This window comes from Anoplophora glabripennis, unplaced genomic scaffold (genome assembly GCF_000390285.2).
Source record: "Anoplophora glabripennis isolate ALB-LARVAE unplaced genomic scaffold, Agla_2.0 scaffold271, whole genome shotgun sequence".
Taxonomy (NCBI): domain Eukaryota; kingdom Metazoa; phylum Arthropoda; class Insecta; order Coleoptera; family Cerambycidae; genus Anoplophora; species Anoplophora glabripennis.
In genome coordinates this window covers 447,802-469,517 of record NW_019416359.1, presented here as the reverse complement: position 1 = coordinate 469,517, position 21,716 = coordinate 447,802, and the positions used below count along the sequence as shown (strand labels likewise).

At 32.8% G+C, this 21,716-nt stretch overlaps 1 protein-coding gene across 1 annotated transcript in view; it reads right to left on the bottom strand.

Moving 5' to 3' along the window:
- Positions 1 to 2,896: 2,896 nt before the first annotated feature.
- LOC108908093 (formin-like protein 14) overlaps positions 2,897 to 21,716 on the bottom strand; it is a 109,091-nt gene continuing 90,271 nt past the window's right edge. Inside the window, exon 2 of the mRNA XM_018712015.1 lies at positions 2,897 to 3,338. Within this exon, the coding sequence (XP_018567531.1) occupies positions 2,897 to 3,334 (438 nt within the window). The 5' untranslated portion in view covers positions 3,335 to 3,338. The remainder of the gene's footprint in view (positions 3,339 to 21,716) is intronic.

The following is a 21,716-nucleotide window of genomic DNA, read 5'->3' as shown; positions in this document are numbered from 1 at the left end:
ATATCCTTACTTTGCAAAATGTGGATGACATGATTAACTTTTATAATTTGAATTTATTGCAGCTATTTAATACGCATGCCCCTTTACGCATAGTTAAAATTAGAAAAAACGTGCCCCGTGGCTCACAGATACCCTAAAAGAAATGATGAAGATACGTGATAAAGCGTTTCTGAAATATAAAAGTACTCGCTCGAACACAGATTGGGAGTACTATAAAGATTTGAGAAATTATATCACTACTGCAGTGCGTAATGAAAAAAAAAGCATTTCTTAATTATACATTAAAAAATAAGAACAGCAAATCCTTATGGAATTCGCTAAGATCCTTAGATATAATTGGTAATTCCCAAGCACAGGATCTGCCGGAAAACTTGAAAGATGCAAATGATATAAATATCTATTTTAATGATATTTCACCACCAACTCCTACTGTAGAACAAACTTCGTTACTTAAGAAATATACAGAGCCTACCTTTAACAACGGTTGCACTTTTTCCTTCACTTCAGTTTCCTCGCAAGATGTCTCAAAATACATAAACTCGATTAAAAGTTACTCCATCGGTTCTGATATGATATCAATTACTATGATAAAGTTGATTAGTGATGTTTTATTAAAACATATTACGCATATAATTAACACATCTATACATACGTCTACATTTCCTAGTGCTTAGAAGTCTGCTAACATCATTCCATTACCAAAAAATAGTAATCCAACTGATTTTCGCCCTATTAGCATACTTCCTACACTGTCTAAAGTTTGTGAGTTAGTTTTGAAAAATCAGATATCAAAGTATATATTTGGTAATAATATTATTCCAGATTGCCAGTCTGGCTTTAAGTCACAGTATAGTACTACTACTGCGTTATTACATATAACAAACGATATTGTGAAGGCTACTGATGAGGGAAGAGTGACTTGTCTTGTTTTGCTGAATTATAGTAAGGCGTTTGATAGTTTGGATCACGATATTCTCATCAGTAAGTTAAAATTTTATGGATTTGATGATTCATCCGCGTCTCTAATCAATAGTTTTTTGCATGATCGTAATCAAAAAGTAATTTCTGACTCAAAGGTGTCAGACGCCTTACTAATAAATTTTGGCGTACCTCAAGGTTCCATACTAAGCCCCTTGTTATTTTAAATATATATATATATAACATTCATCATACCTTGATGATTCTCAAGTATATTGACTTACAGTTCGCTAACGATTCGCTAATCAACAACGATTTAAATTCCTTACTAAATATTTCAGTTGCTCATGAATTAAAATTAAATCCTAAGAAATCTAATATCATCCTTTTCTGTCCCAGAATTAAAAGAAATTTAATAAAAGAATCTCTAGACATTAAAATAACAAATGAGTCTATAAAAATTAGTAATGAATGTAAAAACTTAGGTCTGTGGTTTGATGAAAGTTTGAGGTTTTCCAAGCATATAAATTATTTATGTCAAGTCTCTTATAGTATTTTAAAACAGCTGTACTCTAATCAAGACCTAATGAACTCGGAATTAAAACTAAACCTCTGCAATGCTTTAATAATCTCAAAAATCTCATACTGCGATACTGTCTATGGACCCGCAGTTTTAAAGACTGATTCGACACGTTTACAGAGAATTCAGAATTGTTGCTTCAGATTTGCTTTTGGTATAAAAAAATTTGATAGTGGTATTTACTAACTTGATTCACAACTCTAATCATTTGAAGCTTGATAAACTTCGTAAATTACACTTACTGTGTAATATTCATAAAGTCTTAAGTCCCCGCTATATTTATTTAATAAACTACACAAACTTCACAAAAATATTTCGAATTTTGATACCCGGTATGCCCATTTGCTTGAAATTCCTCGCCACGCCACTGCTCTGTACACTAGGAGTTTCTCTTATATTGCACCTAAGGGATACAACAACTTGCCGGCCAAGTTGAATCATTTTTCATTAATTAACTTTAAAAGGAAATTAAAGAAATGGTTGTTTGATGAACGTTAATCTTGATGATATTTGGCTCATTTCTCTAATATTATTTTTGTAATTATCGTCCACTGTTTATTATGTTTTTTATGTTTATTATTTTTGTAATTATTGTCCGCTGTTTCGACATAGTTGATATACTTAGTTTTAGTTTGGTTTTGCGTAAAAATGTTCAGTCATTAATTTCAGAATGTATTATGCACGCTCCTCTATTCACATTTCATTATTATTAAAATGAAAAGATACAAGTCGTTTATTAGAAATATTTATGGAAAACCGTATTTTAATTTTTATTAATTACATTATTATTAGCAACGTATTTTTTAAAACAAATATGTATTTCATAATTTTGCTTTCATTTTTAGTTTTAAAAAATATTTACCTAGACAGGCTGTTTTCCCTGATCTTAACATTTTTTTTTGTAACCTTTTTAGCTAAGCAGAGATTAATATGTATACGATTCCATTTAAAATTTTCAAGAAAAAATGTAAACTATCTACGAATAGCTAAGTGTATAATCGAATAAATTATACTACGCCCACATTACATATCCCAACGAAGTAAAAATGATCAAGCATCATACACGGGTAAAAAATACGCAGCTGCAAAGCTATTGGTCGAAACAGATCGAACGGCACCCCTCATTCATTTCGACCAATAGTTTTGCAGTCACGAGGTTTACAACGCATGTATCAAACTTGAATGTGAATGTAGTGTAAGTACATTTTTGGGAAAAATGTATTTTGTTAGTTGACTACACCCATAACGTCATTTTGCGAGAAACTGAGAAATTAAAAAATAAGTTCCAGTCATTTCTCTTGGTCACTTTTACCTAGTTCAACGTTGCTGACATATGATCGACATCCTTTTTTATTAGGACACCCAGTACATTTTTCTCTTATTTTAACCGTACAACGCTTATTTCGGGACATTGTTTGGAAAAGAGAAATACCTGGTGAGATAAGTATGCCTAGTCTTGTAAGATCCCTCCCTGTACGCCCCTAGGTACTTGCTGGGCACGTTGGTGTGCTTGGTGGGGGGTCCCGGCTCGTAGTACGCGTACGAGTAGTCCATGTTGGGCCAAGGAGGATCGGCCTGCGAGGACGGTCCCGGCACGCTGACGAAGGGCTCGTCGGCCATCTTCGAAGTCGAGGGGCACGGGAAGGGCGGCGGGTAATTAGGTGGGGGTGGAAAGTGCAAATGGGCTCTCTTGGGTGACGGGGGGGCTCGCCGCCTGATGCTGGGTAGGCCTAGGGAGCGGTCGGGCACGACGCCGGGTCGGTGTGAGCAGTGGTCCGCGCTGCCACATTGCTGCTGCTGCTGCTGCTGCTGGAGCTGGTGTGGTCGGTGCCACATTTACCTGGAACAAAAAAAAACAAATGTAGATTAAATAAAAAATTTCAACAATATTTGTTCTCTTAAAAGTGTGTTAATTTGTCTATCTTCATTTTATGGCTTGCAAAAACAAAACCGGAATTTGTATAAGAAAAAGCATAAAAATATAAATTCCAATTTCATTACCGAATTTCAACGATGTGGTTGAATTTTGTAGTTAAAAGTATGGCCACATGAATGGCTAATAAATCATAGGAAATACTTTTCAAACCAAGCAAATAAATTAACATTTTTAATAGCTATTTAAGTGCCAAGAGGTACTTTACGGATAGGAGCAGTATTAGTTTGTTAAAGGAATTTCCAGGTAGCTCAGGTGTCTCCTCCATAACAATAACCGTAGATGACGAGGAGACTCGTCGTTTTTCCTTCATCGATGACGAGATCATAGGCTGCTGAAACCTCCGTTGAGGAGCTTTTGCCTCCTTGGAGGACGCGTGTATGGCAGCTTAAGAGTTAGGTATCCCTTGAGGGTCTTCGCCGTAGGTAGGACGGACCTAGGCGGGTAAGTTAAGGAATTGTGTGAGCTTCGAGTTAGTGTGATATTTTTTTAGAATTATATTAAAAAAAAAACAGATTTTATTGGTTATTTTGGGCTAATAACAATAACTGTGTTCAACTCATAATATGTGACATAAACAATGCATGAAATTCGAACCGAGTACAAACTCTGGCCAGGTATCGAACGCTGGTCACCGAAGTGCCGATGGATCGAGTCGACGTTCGTTCAAGGCAGGGGCATCTCCGATAGAGGCTCTGCTCCGTGGTCCGGTTTAGTGCGGCACCATTTTTACTTCTCGGATTCGTCTCCCTTTCAATTCCCGAATCTCTGGAACTAGGTATCCTTCTGAATTGGCTTTTAGATATTTACTTTGATAGTTGAGTTTCCGTTCAGTTTGGATTTCGTCTAATTCCGAGAATTTTTTATCTCGGAAATTTGAACCCAGAACGGCTCTTTCTCCTATACATCGCGTCGTTGGCAATGTCAACTGCTGCGGCGGGGTAACTTTGGGCTGTTTGGAACGTTGTTCAAAGAGACGGCCGAAATTTTGGAAAGGTCGGTGAAACTTCATAATTTCCAACGGCGTGACGCGTCTCCAGGATCACCATGAAACTGAGATGAAAATTCCCGCGCTCTGTGCGTCTCGCGACTGGTAGTTCTTATGGGACGTGGAGTGACTTTTGATGGCTTCGCGGTCCTGATTAGAAACATGAGTGAATTTTTGAAATCCGTAATCATTAATTAAATATAATTTACATGTGTAGTAATTTGTGGTGTATATTTTTATCAGTACCCAAGACAATTTCTAGACAATTCGTGTTTTTTTTGTACCCCAAGAAAATAGAAAAAAACTAAAGACAAAATATGTATTTATGTTTTGAAATAATAATTTTCCACCACGTTTTTCCATTCATGTAGATACCAAAAACTTTGCACTGAATCCCAAAAATCTGCTGTAACTTTACATGTACTGGGTTTCTCTTTGGATCAGGCAATGATGCAAAGGAACCTATCTGCAACCATAGAATACCTACCTGAAATATCTGAAGACACTTGTGGATGGGTCGAGAAAATCGACTCAGTTATTAAACCTAAAAGCTGCAATAAATCAATACAGTGGTTTCAGTGGTTTTTAGTTATTCTTTCTCCTTTTACATAGCTCTCTTCAAACAGGTTATGTACAAGATCCTTTTTTCCTTAACAAAATAAATAACTTAAAGCTGCTGTATTTGTAGCTAAGTTGATTTTCATGACTGCCTTTGAGATTTTAAGTATACCATGATTGCAAGGAAGAGATAAATTCGTTAAATGTAAAGTTATAGCAGATTTTGGGGCGAACATTTATTTTTAATTATTCAAGAACTGCAAAGTTATAGGATTGATTTTGCCTTCATTTGTTCAGGATATGCCTGCCATATTGTGAACGAGTCCTCCTATGTGCAGTGGCTGTGTGTTAGGAATTTAAATTCGTGACATTTTAAATAATGTTTAACTAATTATAAGGGCGATTTCTTAAAATTTTTGTAGCCCTGATAAGCCTCAAGAATATGTGGTGTCGATTTGCTTAAAGGGTCGTGGTTAAAAGGAAACCTACTGAATGTAAATATTTAGCCACCTTTTAGGTTTTAGGTGTGATTTTTGACAATTTAATAAAGAACTGGAGGGTGATGAAACATTTCAAATGGATGATTCGGTTTCTGGAGTCTCATCTGTAGAACGCACTATAATCCTATGTTTCCTTTGCTACCCATTCTAAAAAATTAGTTGGTAACCTCAGATAAAATCCCTATACTGTTCAGTAGATGAGCGCCACTGATTCTCCTCAAATTTCGATGATACCTTTTAAATGTTTTTGTTTTTAAATATTATTTAAAGAATCCAAAGAGCTGAAAAATTCGTGTTCACTCAACCGGCAAAGAACCAATTATCGTTTTTGTCACAGCCTCACATTCTCTCGATGTATCCTATTCCAATTATATCATTATATCTTAACCCTGTTTAATATTTCCAAGGTGGCGTATTCTCTACCATCCAGCCTCTAATTTTCCTCATTACATTTCATCAGGCGGCTGAAATGTTCTCGCCCCGAACCGTATTTCACGGAAATAACCATTGGAGAAAATCTGTTGAATATCCTGGATGTACTAAGCTGCTGTCAAGGTAACTATTTACGAGTAAAATAACCAGGTACACCATGAGTCAGCCCGACTAAAAACACCTGCTTAGTTAAGTGGATTAGATTTTTAAGAGTAGAATTTACATTAGCTCTCGATGATCGTGTGATGAATTGCTGGCAAGCTGATTAATATGTATACATAAATTTCTGACGAGAGAGCATCAAAATATACTGCAAAAGGTCGTTTACCTTCACAGAATTTGTTTTTATTTATTCGTAAAAAAATTTGCGTAAAACATGCCATTACTTTTTAAATTTTCACAAGTTCATGCAAAATATGTAAATTCAAATTACAACGTGAAATAATGTTTGTATTGTTAGAATTGCTATTCTAGCAACTTTAAAGATATAAAAATACATCAATTCTACAATTTTAACAGAATAAACAATTTCAGTCTAGGATTCATCAATACAGTAATCTAATAGAGTTATTAATAAATGCATTCTTTCAAAAAAAGTAGTAGAGAACGCGAAAAATAAACATTTTCATTAAGCATCTATTTTTAAATTAAAAAAAAATTGTCATTCAAAGAATCGTTTTTTGCCACTCTAAATGCTCACTTTAAAATACTTTTTAGGGATTGTCAGTTAGAAGCAAATCATAAGCCTATAACAAGCAAATCTACAAACATTGTTCTAAATTATTTCCACGAGCTAATAAGCATACTTCTGTGGCGGTGAAAATTAACTCCCATCTGTGCTATTACTCCAGGCATCTGTCAATTTCATCGGTTGCACCAAAAATACGTTATTTTAAGGTCGATGGCGGTGACTGCCACTTGCTACCGAAACCAACGAGAAAATTTTACACGTGAAATTCATTTACAATCAAAGTCTGCACGCATTGTACTACATGATAAAGATGCAGCAAGAGCTCCCATCACACACAAACAGCAGTATTTGAACCACCCATTTCACGTGCAATATCGCTGGTACTGCGGTTCAGGTTTCTGGTCTTCATACGTTGGGTTCGCTATACCGATGTCCCACAGTCTTTGAACAGAATTCTACACTGTTTACACCGTCTTTGAAGGTAACGATCCACATACAAATGAAAGATTTATAATTAAATCAAGTTGGCACTCCCTGTACCATATGCTCTAATGCTTGATTTGAAGAAGGCATTTTTAAATAAAACAACGTAAATCAATCTAGTCGATGACAGCAAAAAAGACACGTCTGAAACAGCACCGTGCAAATAACCACACTGAACTGGACCAGTTACTGTATTGTAAACGGTTGATCAGTTGATTAAGTGAGGCGATGCAGGATCGGCCTAAGTTTCACGTAATAATTCATAATTAATTTTCTATAACTTTAGACCACAGGTTGCTTTATGAAAATTGTTCATATTGAAAAAATAACCGCAACACAAAGCTTTGCTATCATTTCCTTGTCTTGTATTCTAGATAATCTTTAAATCCTCTAATGCTTGATTTGAAGAAGGTATTTTTAAATAAAATAACGTAAATCAATCTAGTCGATAACAGCACAAAAGACGCGTCTGAAACAGCACCGTGCAAATAACCACACTGAACTGGACCCATTTACTGTGTTGTAAACGGTTGATCAGTTGATTAAGTGAGGCGATGCAGGATCGGCCTAAGTTTCACGTAATAATTCATAATTAATTTTCTAGAACTTTAGACCACAGGTTGCTTTATGAAAATTGTTCATTTTGAAAAAATAACCGCAACATAAAGCTTTACTATCATTTCCTTGTCTTGTATTCTAGATAATCTTTAAATAATGAGGCAGAATTACGTAATTTAACAGTTACGGTCTATTTTAATCTTATATATGTGAAATTCTGAATTTGAATCGACCAATAAAAGAGCGGCACCATTATTTACAAGCAAATGCTTTCCGACAAACAACTATTTGCATGACGCCTCTAATTATTATCATGTATGAGTGAAATATTTGCGTTGACGTTTCGTTGCGTTGAGTGTATGCTTTACTTTTGATTTATACTTAACGAGCAGTTATTAATACTGGTCGTTGTTGACAGTGTCAACTTAGCCAACTAACGATTTTTTTTTAATAAATATTGAAATAATATTTGCAGTGTTTTATAAAACAGGGTTTACTACGAACCTTTCCTAATTATTTATACATCTCAAATTACGTCAGGGAAGCCACCAAACCGAAAATAACCATTACGAAAGTTGTTAGGTTCGGAGGAAGACATCGGATAGTGACCTTGGATTTGACCTTGACCTTCAAGGTTATTTGAAGATCAAAGTTAATATTTTAAATGGGAACGTCTATTTTTTGACCCCGGATCCAGAAGGCAAAGGCTCTTCTGAATGACCTTTAAAGGTTATTTCAAGGATAAAATATTTTTAATTAAGCACCTGAATATCTCGCCAGGGAAGACACCGATCCGAAAATAAGGGGAGAGGATTGAGGGGAGATATCGGATGGTTACCTTCAATTTGCCTTGACCTTCAAGGGCATTTGAAGGTCAAATCTACTTTATTAAATAGCAACCTCTATTTCTGAATCCGGATTCAGAAAGAGCGCAAAATTTTACGTTTGTATAGGTACTTAAGGCTTAAGATAGACACGTTCGTTTACGTTTAGATAGGTACTTAAGATTCTTCTTCTTCGTCAAGGTCAAATTGAAGGACACCATCCGATGTCCGTCTCCGAACCCAACTTCAGAAAGGGTTATTTTCGAATTGGTGGCTTCTCTGACGAAATATTCAGGTACGTAATTTAATTAGTTTGTCCTAGAAATAAATTCAAAGGGCCTTAAGTACCTATCTAAACGTAAAATTAGGTGCTCTCTCCGAATCCGGGGTCAAAAATAGAAGTTCCTACTTAAAAAATTTGATTTGACCTTCAAATGACATTCAATAAAGGTCAATGTCAAGGTCAAATTGAAGGTCACCATCCGATGTCCCCCTTTGAACTCAACAACTTTCATAAGGGTTGTTTTCAGATTGGGGGATAACATATATACATAGATATAATTATAAAACAATTTTTATAAGAGGTGTGATATTATTTAGTGTGCCAATTTTTGTTTCTGCAAACAATAAATATTCTTAAAATCGTTTTACAAATCTTACAAATATTTATTCTATATACCATGCGAGATAAAATATGATAGCGCACCTAACAACAAGTTTAGTGCAATGACATTAAAGGCTAACTGATTAATATTTCGTTTCGCCAGTAGCAAAGCGATTTTGATTCTTAAAGGAAAATTTTCTTTAAATCATCAGGTGCAAATTACAACGAAATTTTTGAGTGCCCTAAATATAAGGGATATTTGTCAAAATTCACAAAATGTGAAAATATTTGTTTTTGGTCTATTTGTGGTGCCACGCATAACAGTATTTCCCAGAAAATATATTTGCTATATTTTAAAACCTAGACAATTTTAATTTTTTTAACTAGCAGTGGTGGTCATGGAACCATATTCCATATCCTGTCGACTTTCTGGACATCATTAAGGAATCTTTGAACATTTGGTCGAAAATGAAGGTGTACAAGAAGTACTACATTATATTTGTTGCCGACCAAATAAGGGCACATATTCAAAAGAAGTTCAGGCATCATTAAAAAAAACACTCATTCCATTTAGCAATATATCAAGGGTCCAATAACCGTCAGCAAGCCATGTCGAAACAGTCAAAGCAAGAGGATGCTGGAAGTAATTGAACCTTGAACCTTGAACCGTGTGCAGATATTCAAGTTCCTAGATATTCTGAACGTTATCCCATTTCATGTAAATACAGCTTCATCCGTGTCTAACATCAGCTGTAAAGGGATTTTGAGTATTTTATATAACAATCATGCACAAAATCTAACTAATAACGGATAATCCGTCGGTATTAATGCTTGGACACATGATAAGGATACATTTAAGCCTTTAACAATAGCACTGCACTGTTAATTTGGCACAATCCAGGGAACGATTTACCTTTTTATACGGGAATTTTCTTCCACTTACAATTTAATTGCTACAATATAATGTAGGCGCCTGCAATCTCTGTCTTTTTCACAATTCGGACCCAAATTTCCCCTTTCACGTCTTCGTTGAACTACTGTACTAAAAGTAGCAGCATTCGGCACAGTATCTATTCAAGCGAGATACTGCTAATGCATTTTGTCATGCTTCGCCGTAAATTAAAACAGTATCCATCAATTCTGCATTGCTATACATATGGGCCATTTTAAACCCATCTAAGAAACAATAAACCACAGTAATAACAGCACTATGAAAACCACAGTAATTCCGAATAACTATACTAAAAACAGGATACATTTTAATAACATAGTTCAGTCACCCAGCTACGTTCTGATTAAATGTAATAATATTTTTTTTTTCGAAATCTGTAAATACACTACAGGGATCTCAGAAACGGTATGAGCTACGAAATATATTAAATGGGGGCAAAGTTGCGTAATGAGGGGAACACAACATTATGCCTCTAAAAAATCAAGACTAACATTAGTTTTCGAAATATTTGAAAAAAACCGAAATTTTGGAAATCCGTTTTTGTTTCATTTCATCTTTGTTTGAGGTGATATTGAAAAAAGAACAACACTTTCTCATGGCCACTTTTTGCCCTGTATCGAAAGGCATAATCAATTTTTGTATATAACGTTTCGTCTCTCCAGGAGACTTAATCAATTTAATTTGTTTAAACACGGCCCTAGAAATTTTATTACATTTTTTGCAACCTTCATGAGCCCCAATACTGGTACTACCTCAGCCCGAACCAGATTCAGACGTTTTGTCTCAAAAAATTCATCTTCAGTGTATTCGTTCCAAATTTATCTAAATTTTTTAATTAGATTTCTTTGTTTATTGAATTATCGTACATTATAAGTGTCGTTAGACCCTGTGAAATCCATCTAATTATTTAAAATATTACCACCACGCGTTACAATAAAACATTTATTATTATTAACTATTACCATCACTTGGTCATATACATGGTNGGATTTTACAAAAATTTTTTTTACAATATTGACTCCATTTCTCATGCCGCATCTATTCCCAAATTTTTTTGGATAAGTTGTGAATCACCCTGTATAACTCGATAAGTTGTTGCGTTAAAATTAAAACATTACAATTTTTATTTTATTATGAGAAATTAATTCTTAAAAATGCACATGAACAACCAAAACGCCAACTGAATATTATTCTTTAAAAAATTTCAATAAAGGCTCAAAAACATTTTCGTTTTGGCAAAGGTTAAAAATGAAGATCAGCGTAATATTATCGGAATTTATTATATCTGTAACTGCAACTGTGAACGAGCATGTCAGATGTATTTGTATGAAATCCTGAAAAAAAAAAAAAAAAATAGATCGGAATTTGTTTGAATTTTGAGCACTCGAGAAGCCTAGAAATAACTATGGGTACGGGAATAAAACTCTAATAATGTTTTATTTTAAAGCGTGGTGGTAATAGTTTAAATAACTATATGGATTTCACAGAGTCTAACAACACTTACAGAGTACAATAAACAAAAAAATCTAAATAAAAAATTTAGATAAATTTGGAACGAATACACTGAAGATGAATTTGGTTTGGGCTGAGACAGTACAGTATTGGGGGGGTCATGAAGGCTTGCAAAAATGTAAAAAAAATTCCAGGGTCGTATTTAAAAAATGAAGTTGATGATGGTCCTGGAGAGACGAAACGTTACATATAAAAATTGATTATGCCATTCGATAGAGGGCAAAAAGTGGCCATGAGAAAGTGTTCTTCTTTTTTCAATATCACCTCAAATAAGGCTGAAATGAAACAAAAACAGATTTTCAAATATTTCGAAAACTAATCATGTCAGCCTTGATTTTTTAGAGGTATAATGTTGATCCCCTGATTACGCAACTTTGCCCCTATTTAAGCTACTTCGTACCTCTTACCGTTTCCTTGATCCCTGTAGTGAGAAAGGAATTTGTAACAGCCTGTATAGGCAATGTTTTTACATAAATTGTGAATCACCTTGCACATTAAAAAGAAAGCATTTAGAGTATTACAGTACTGCTATAATTTTAGGAAAATAAAAGTTCTCGTAACACTGATAGATTAAACTGAAAAAGTAAATGAAATACCAGGAGCTTTTTACTATTATGTTTGTAATTTATCAGAAATCAACAAAAACAGGTGAAACATTTCGATGTCGAATTTAATAAATACCTGTCAGAGGTTCAATCTTGATTCTTATTGTGTACATGCTTGAAAAATATTCTCGCTTTTATTTCACCTGCCTTCTATTAAATTTTTCTTATAAATTTGCGGATAAACACGACTAGAAAGATCGCCTACTTTAACAAGTACTTGGAAACGATTCAGCCTAATTTTTAATAAATAAACCCACCACGTATTCACTCTTTGCGACTAGGTTTCAGTCATAGCTGCAGCCAGCACGATCGGCTGATTCCTATCTGGGACCACAATGCCACACTATCGGACGAAATTTGAATATAATGCACATTGTCGGACATTGATAAATCACACCGGTCATGAATTTGTATGCGTTTTGTCACCTCAGCACGTAAATCCGTCAATACCTACCTCCAAACGATAATGCATAGCTAGTGGGCGCGACCAAGACTCGGCGTATTACTAATGTATTACATTTTTAACAAACAGATCACTGATGTGTCGTAATGGACAACGTTGGAGAGTTTTTAGATTCGTTGTTTAAGTGGAACAATGAAAAGTTTTGAGATGCAAGAAACTATCAAAGAAAGAAACTATTAATAAAATGTTCCTTAAAAACTTTTTCCTTTGCGCTCTACTTTAGCCAAGACCAGCAGCAGCAGTGCTATTCTGTATAAAATTACTGTAAATATTACTTAACCCTTTTATTTAAGATCACTAAAATGTAGATTAGTGGTATTCCATAAGTAAATGATTAAGATTGTCTATAATTTTTATCATGGTCTTAAAAATTTTAGTCCTTATGCATATTTTTTATTAATTTTTTGGACAGATAATAAAAACTAAACCGAAAAACTCGCATTCAGGTTAATAAGTAGGCTTAGTGCGGCGCGGAGTTTAACAGGACCGTAGTCAGATTACGAATGAAAATATTAATATGTTTACTATTACCAAAGAGCAAGGCTAAGTAGAAGATAAAATACTATATAAATTTAAATTACACCACTTACCTACGAGATAATCTACCGTGGTATATTGGAAGGAGTTAAAACATATTACTACGTACTTTTCTAAATGTAATGTGTAATGTATAGGAAGCGAATAAATCACAACTCCGATTGTAACACTTTTATTCTTCCAAGTCTTCTATACAATATATCTCTAATCTTCGAGCAACGATCACTGTCCGCTTAAATTCTATCCTGTCTCTACCACACTTTTTCTATATCTACAAAAACTATGTACACCTTAAAAACCTAAAGACACACACACACACAATATAAAGTGGTACACACACTAACAGATTTCTTTAGTAAAACGGCGTCGTTTATCTAGAAATATAGAATATGCAATACGAAAAGAAGTTGTTCTAAAATGACATGACTGAAAAAACAATTTTTTGAGAAAAAAAAGTCTAGTCTTTTTGCAGCAAATACGTATTCAACAGATTGAAACACTGTATTACCAGTTACTGTTTTGTAAACTTCTGGTTTGAAAGAAAAATGTGTAAACAATTTAGAAATAAATTCTATTTATAACACTAATTGTGCACTGAGACACTTTTTTAAAAATTCCATATTGACTGTTGACACAGTATCAAAGTTATTTTTTTAAATTAATATTTTCCCATTATGTTTTTTTTGTACCAATGAAAAATCATCAAAATTCTTTCGAAACGCAATGATATTTGTTGACTATACAAAGTCGAAAATAAGTCAAAATAACTTAATGCTATTCAAACGAAGTAAATATTATTTTGAAATCGCAAAAATATTCTGTAAAACTTATATTTATCATTTTTTATAATCATAAAAGAAATACGGCAAACAGAATGTTTAAATCAATATATGTGGCTTTTATATTGCACTTTTTACTATTACAATAGAATTTCTCAGTTAGGTTGATTAATTAAAATACATATATGTATTTAAAAAATCATGAAATTAATAAATTCAAAGTAAATCTGAAGGTGCTATTATTTTTGGAAGACAGGAAGGTCTGAGAACATCCCTTTTTAACTACTTTGATTATATCTACTAGTTAAAAAAATTGCTTTGAATAATACTAAAGAACATTTCCCAGTACAACTATGCGATATTTTTCCGTGCCGAGAGGCACATTTAACTATAATGAAGGCGTCTCATAGTCACCGCCCGTTTCGCCCTTCCACAAATAAGATCCACTTCTTATTTGTGGAAGGGCGACTTACTTTATCGCTCTCACGTAACGGCAGATGGACCATCGGTACTTTCCGACCCTGTATGTGTTTATACATCATTAGAATGTTTTGAATTATGTTTTAGTGCTCTGTTATTGAATAGGGTCGTTTCCATTTTTCTTAGTTCTTTCAAAATATTTAACACATACCTACCTACTTATATCGTAAATAAATGAAAAAATAAATCAAGATACAATTTCGAATTACCTTTGAAATATGAAGACAAGTATGTAATAATTCCGATAGACACAAACAATCCAGCTAGATTTAAATTCGCAAATAGACTCAGACGTTTGCCTTCGCGTATTGTAGTGATTAATTCAGTGTATTGAAGATTTATGCTCCCTAACCGTTGTCCACTTAGCAGCATACCTAATAGCTTCCAATAAAAACGTCAGTACTGTTCCATTTTAATATTATTTTAAGAATTTCCAGTGAAACATGATAAACAAATTTCATGGTCTTTATTAATCTATTTTATGAATATTAGGTATACGTACTCGGTGTCCCAAGAAACAATGGTCACATAGAAACCACATATTCGTGAGTTAAAAACAATTGAATGTAAGTTAGACTATTTACCTTAGTTAAAAAATAATTCGTTTAAAGAATCTGAAAACCTTCCTTCTGAAATGTTTTTTAATTTTTATAATGGGCGTAGAGTAGGGGTCGGCAAGTAATTATAGGTGGGGTCCGGTTATTTTTGAAAATTTTTAACGAGGTCCAGAAGAAAATTCATATTTCTTATTTTTTTATTTTAATTTAATCTGCTTACTAACCATTAAGAACTCACACACTCACACAATTGAAAAATACTAGAAAAAAGAGATAAGATTGGCATTTAAACGTAAAAAACATTTTTTAAATAATTTATTTGAGTAATTTATACTTTCAAAAAATTTGTGGTATTTTACCTTCCGCGGTCCGGACCTGGACCGCGGTCCGCCAGTTGCCGACCCTTGGGTAGAGAATAAGGACGGCGCCGGATTTTGGAAACAGAAGAGTTTAACAACTATGAATTTCATATACATGAGTTCATTCTGGTAAAGAATAAGCCATATTTCAAGGCTACACTGACAAAAAAAATGGGAGTAATATCAAATAATAATTACGTATTTTTTTTACTGAATTACTTGGGTAATTTGTTTTCTTCCATAATATCTAGTGAAATTACGTAAATTTATATTGTAAAAATGTTATACTCCATAATATATTATACATAAAACAAATTACAATGTCCGGAAAATGTAAAATTATTTAAATTCTAGTAAATAACATAATATTTCATGCACTTAAATCGTTCCCACGCATGCGTATGTATGGCGTGTTTTATCGTACTACCGCTGTAACCTTCATTGTCTATTTTGTTTATTTGAACGGGGGTAAGTACTTATGTATGTATGTTCCATTTGCAAATTTAAATGTTGTACAGTCGAAAAATATAAAAACCATCAATAAATATTTACACCGACATTGGAAAGTTCGATAATTTTCTTGTTTGGACCTTATATCTATGGTCTCATTTCTGTGGTGTGTTTTATGTTTTTTATGTTTTTATATCTAAGTGTTAGATATTACTGAAATCATACAATGGATTTAAGCAGCATATATTTAGGAGTTTAGAAACAGTTCTTCTAACCGAACTAGTTTGCAATGTTGCAAACTGTAATTATTATAACGATAAGAAAGAAGAATACATATATAGTCCAGGAGAATTACACATTGGCATGGCTGTTGCTTGACGTAGATTAGATATTAGTAACAATCGGTCGTAAATAATATAAACAATGAAAATATAAGGTTGCGCCAAGAAAAAAAGTTGTGCTATTTGCAGAAAAAATTAAAAACTGCAAAAATACTCAAAAATCACGTGTTTTTCCTAACATTTTCCAATATAACTTCTTAAATATGCAGTTTACAGAAAAAACTATTACTGCTGAAATTGTTTGTTATGAAATTTGCTATAAGACACAATTGTTTTGAGACCTGCGTATTCAATATTTTTGTTGCTAGAAAGCCAAAACAGCGTAAGAAAGTGATGAAAATCGAGGTAATTTTGAAGCGTTCAACTGATAGGTAAGAAATTGTCCAATTCTACTATAAATGTACATGTAAGTACTTTAAAGGATTACAAAACGAAATTCCAAAACCCGATCGAAATCGGTCTGATAGTTTTGGTATGAGACAATTTGTTACTAAATTTCAGCGCGAAATGTCGTTATTTTTTTGCGTCAGTGCTGGGGTTAAAGTTAGGCATTTTAATTGGCGCTGATTTTTTTACACATACTTGGACTCTTTAACTATCATATAGAATCGTTATAATATTAATTTTCTTTTTTTTAATAATTTTTGGAGCGATTTTAAAAATTCGAAAAATTTTAACTTTATAAACAAATACTTTCGTGAAGCCGTTTTGCGGGTTGGAATATATACCAAAGTACTAAAAAATAGTTCTCGGAAAGACGCTTAACTTGAAAAAAAGAACGTTCAAATCGGTCACATAAGTTCCGAGATATCAAGTGTCAAAGTCAACAAGCGTTAGCTGCAAAACTATGCATAATGTAACAACAACAAAAATTGAATTTGGTAGGTTTTTTAAGAACTTTTCGTATGTGCTTTTATAAATATTATCGCACGTGTGCTTTTTATATGAAAATTCAATGAATATCGCCAAACCGACCGTTTGAGCCGCAAAACCGGGGGGAGGGGATGAATGATAGAAATTGAAATCGCGCGTTCAAAAAGAGCGCGCCCTCTTCGGCGTTCAATATCTCGGCTTCTACGGCTCTGATTTTGATGATTTTTTTTAAATCGATATAGCAAAATGAGAGGAATTCAATTATCAAGATTTCATTGAAATATTATAAAGCCTTATCAGCCTATTACGACTGCTTAAAATTTCATACATTTCATTGTTGTATATTCATGTAAATAATATCGATGACTATTGTTAAGAGGTATTAATTTTAATAACTACTTGGTAATAATGTTTAAAATCTTGAAATTTTTATGTCCTAATGTAATTTATTTATTGTTTACATATAAAATAGAAAAAAATGCAGATACAAATAATTATTATTTGATATTTATAAAACGTATCATCGCATTATTAAAAAATGTATTAAGCTTTTTTATAGCATAGTTGCTGATTTCGCTCTCAAAAATTTCTTCCTTTAGTAAACAATTAAAAATCGCACTTTGCAATTCATTATACAGGCTGTCATGCGGTGACGACCCATTAGAATATTTCGGAGACTACTTCGATTTGAATTTTGAAAATTTTTGACCTGGTGGTTTTGGAGGTTTTATTTAGAGTTTAAATAAAATAATGCCATTGTTGTAGTACTTCCGGTTATACCGGTAGTCGCCACCTATTTGCTTATTATAAATGGAACATCCTGTATATTTTTGTATATTTGAATTCTACGCATATTTTTAGAGGACTTTTATAAAGCTTCCCTATATGTATCTCTAATGGTCTAATGGTCTTCGACCTATTTCAATTTCATATTTATTGTCGAATTTGATTGACCGAACCGCCAAAACTTGGTTTTTCTAAATGGGACACCCTGTATATTTAATAAAAATCTGTTGTAGAAATTTACTCCACATCTATCCATATTACACCTCCCTATACCTATCTTTTAATTTTTCTGTTTTTGACGGATTTTGTGATAAATAAAATGATCCAATTTCTTGCGAGGATGGCTATGAAATTGCTGGCAAATTTAAAAAATCAAATTAACCAACCATAAGTCATTATTTGCTGTTAATTTAACAGTGGTACCTACTTACAATTAGTTAAGCACTGATTTGAAAATAATGGACAACAATACTTATTCAAATGCTGATATTATAAGTGAAAATACCAATGATGTAAAAAAGTGAAAAACTTTAATAATACGATAATTATGAAAGTATAATAAACACGTTTTGTAAAAATAAATAAATAATTATTTGTATCTATATTTTTTTCTATATTATATGAATACAATAAATAAATTACATATTAAATAAAGATTTCAAGATTTTATTTAAACATTATTACCATGTAATTATTAAAACTAAAACCTAGTAACAGTGGATTATGTACCTATATCCTACCATCGATATTATTATTTACATGAATATACAGTATAACAACGAAATGTGGAAAATTTTTAGTCGTAATAGACCGAAAAGGGCTTTATAATATTTTAATGAAACCTTGATAATTGAATTCCTCTCATTTTTCTACATCGATTTAAAAAAAAATCATCAAAATCGGAGCCATAGAAGCCGAGATACTGAACGCCGAAGCGCGCGCGCTCTTTTTGAACGCGATTTCAATTTCTATAATTCATCCCCTCCCCCCGGTTTTGCGGCTCAAATGGTCGGTTTGGCGATATTCATTGAATTTTCATATAAAAAGCACACGTGCGATAATATTTATAAAAGCACATACGAAAAGTTCTTAAAAAACCTACCAAATTCAATTTTTGTTGTTGTTACATTATGCATAGTTTTGCAGCTAACGCTTGTTGACTTTGACACTTGATATCTCGGAACTTATGTGACCGATTTGAACGTTCTTTTTTTCAAGTTAAGCGTCTTTCCGAGAACTATTTTTTAGTACTTTGGTATATATTCCAACCCGCAAAACGGCTTCACGAAAGTATTTGTTTATAAAGTTAAAATTTTTCGAATTTTTAAAATCGCTCCAAAAATTATTAAAAAAAAGAAAATTAATATTATAACGATTCTATATGATAGTTAAAGAGTCCAAGTATGTGTAAAAAAATCAGCGCCAATTAAAATGCCTAACTTTAACCCCAGCACTGACGCAAAAAAATAACGACATTTCGCGCTGAAATTTAGTAACAAATTGTCTCATACCAAAACTATCAGACCGATTTCGATCGGGTTTTGGAATTTCGTTTTGTAATCCTTTAAAGTACTTACATGTACATTTATAGTAGAATTGGACAATTTCTTACCTATCAGTTGAACGCTTCAAAATTACCTCGATTTTCATCACTTTCTTACGCTGTTTTGGCTTTCTAGCAACAAAAATATTGAATACGCAGGTCTCAAAACAATTGTGTCTTATAGCAAATTTCATAACAAACAATTTCAGCAGTAATAGTTTTTTCTGTAAACTGCATATTTAAGAAGTTATATTGGAAAATGTTAGGAAAAACACGTGATTTTTGAGTATTTTTGCAGTTTTTAATTTTTTCTGCGAATAGCACAACTTTTTTTCTTGGCGCAACCTTATATTTTCATTGTTTATATTATTTTCGACCGATTTTTACTAATATTTAATCTACGTCAAGCAACAGCCATATCTCGAAGGTTATTTCATAGTTGTGCGCTATTCATGCTGGATGTATTGTTAAATATATCTTAAATATTGAATGCAAAAGTCGTATCTTGGTTCGAAACATCTATTTTGAGTTTTGTAGATACTAGAAATGAATTAAGTATAATGTTGCGTTCTTAGTAACTTGGATATCTATCATTAACTGCTTAATACCTATATAAGTTACAAATTATCTTATACATTATGTTTTGTTTTCTACAAATTAAAGAATATACATAATTTCCTTTTGTGTACCTTGAAGTAGCTATAAAGCATTCAACAATACGTCCTTCGCATATCAGAAGGAGAATTTCGGGTAAGTGATTTTTCAAATATTGTATGTAATTATTTGTTTATGACATTTTGAGTTACTGTCTTCATTAAATCAAATGACAAAAATAAATAGTTTTATTCAATAAGTATTAAATAGTCCCCAAGCCAGCTACCTTTTTTCGAACTGATTACAAAAGTCATGAAAACGGTCTGGATCGCTTCGTTTTAACGAGTCTACTACGCTGTAACATTTTTAGAATATGGGAAGGGCGCTTTTCCGCACTGCGAGTATTTAAACCTGTCGTTTTGGGCGGGTTCTCTTTTGTGATTACAACACTCAAATTTTTTATTTGAATTAAAAGAAAATGTGTTAAATAAGAAGCAAATTGGGTTGTCCGACAAAATAGAGGGCGCAATTGTCGAGCCTGACATCTTCAACATGTCGCTCTAGCGCGGTATGGTTTTCCGATTACAAAACATCCAATTTTCATTTTAACTTACTAAAAATTGCCTAAAAAACGTAGTCCATACCTTGTCCGACAAATTTTCAGGCGCTTTTTTCCAGTCCGACAACCGAAACATGTCGCTCATCGCAGGTTAGGTTTTCCGATTACAAAAGTGATAAATTTTATATTTTTGGCTTTAGAATAAAATAATAATTAAAAAACAATACTTGTCCGACAAAAAAAAACACGCAAATTAATAAAATCTAATGCCTGATTTGGAGCCCAGCGCTCAGTCGTGTCCTAGCATTTGACGTGTACGCATCGCTGTGATTTCGATAATTAGACGTTTTATCATAGGCAAGTGTATTGTAAAACATTGTATAAATAGAAGTGATCGAGTTGGTGAAGAGAGGCGAAAAGTTTCCTTCTTTAGATAAGTAAAAAAAGGAATATATAAAAGGTAAATATGTACGCCATTTTTCGGTTGACGTCACAAGTTTCCAGTGTTAGCTTTATAATTTTGTTCGCCCAAATAGTTAGTGATTAACGTGATATTGTTATTATAAAACAATGAATGAATTACTGTAAAATATTTTTAGTAATTATTTACTTTATGAGAGTCTCAAATTTTTATGAAATTTACCAATTCCCGTCATTTCGAGATAGCTGAATATTAATTAAATATTTTTTTAATTGAAAAAATCTCAAACAAAACTAATTTCAGAGTCATGTTCAGCACCCTGGAAAAGGAGAGTTGGCAAAATGTGATTAGAAAAATCAGAGAGTTTTGTGACAAAAAAAAAATAATAAGTACGCTTCGATTTTTCAAACCTAATATTTAAATTTTTACAGATTTCCAAGGAATGTTGACATAAAACGAAGATGAAGGCTATTATAAAACAGGACTGGACACTAGCAAGTACATTGTAGTATACAGGGTGTTTCTTAATAACGTGCCAATATTTAAGGAAGCTATTCTTGGGTCAATTTTAAGAAAAAAACTTCATATGAACATATGTCCTAAAAGTCTTAACTTTTGAACTACAGGGTGCTAAAGTTTTATGAAAAAACGTTTTTTATGATAACTTTGTTATTACCCTAGACATTTTTCAAATTACACGCCTTCTATTCATCGAGATGCATTTTCTGATGTATTATTTTTGCCAGTTGTGCCTGTACAGGTTTTGTATTGAATATTTTTGAAAATATGTTACGCCACCGCTTTTTCTTAAAGTAAAAATCAATCATCTAAGATAG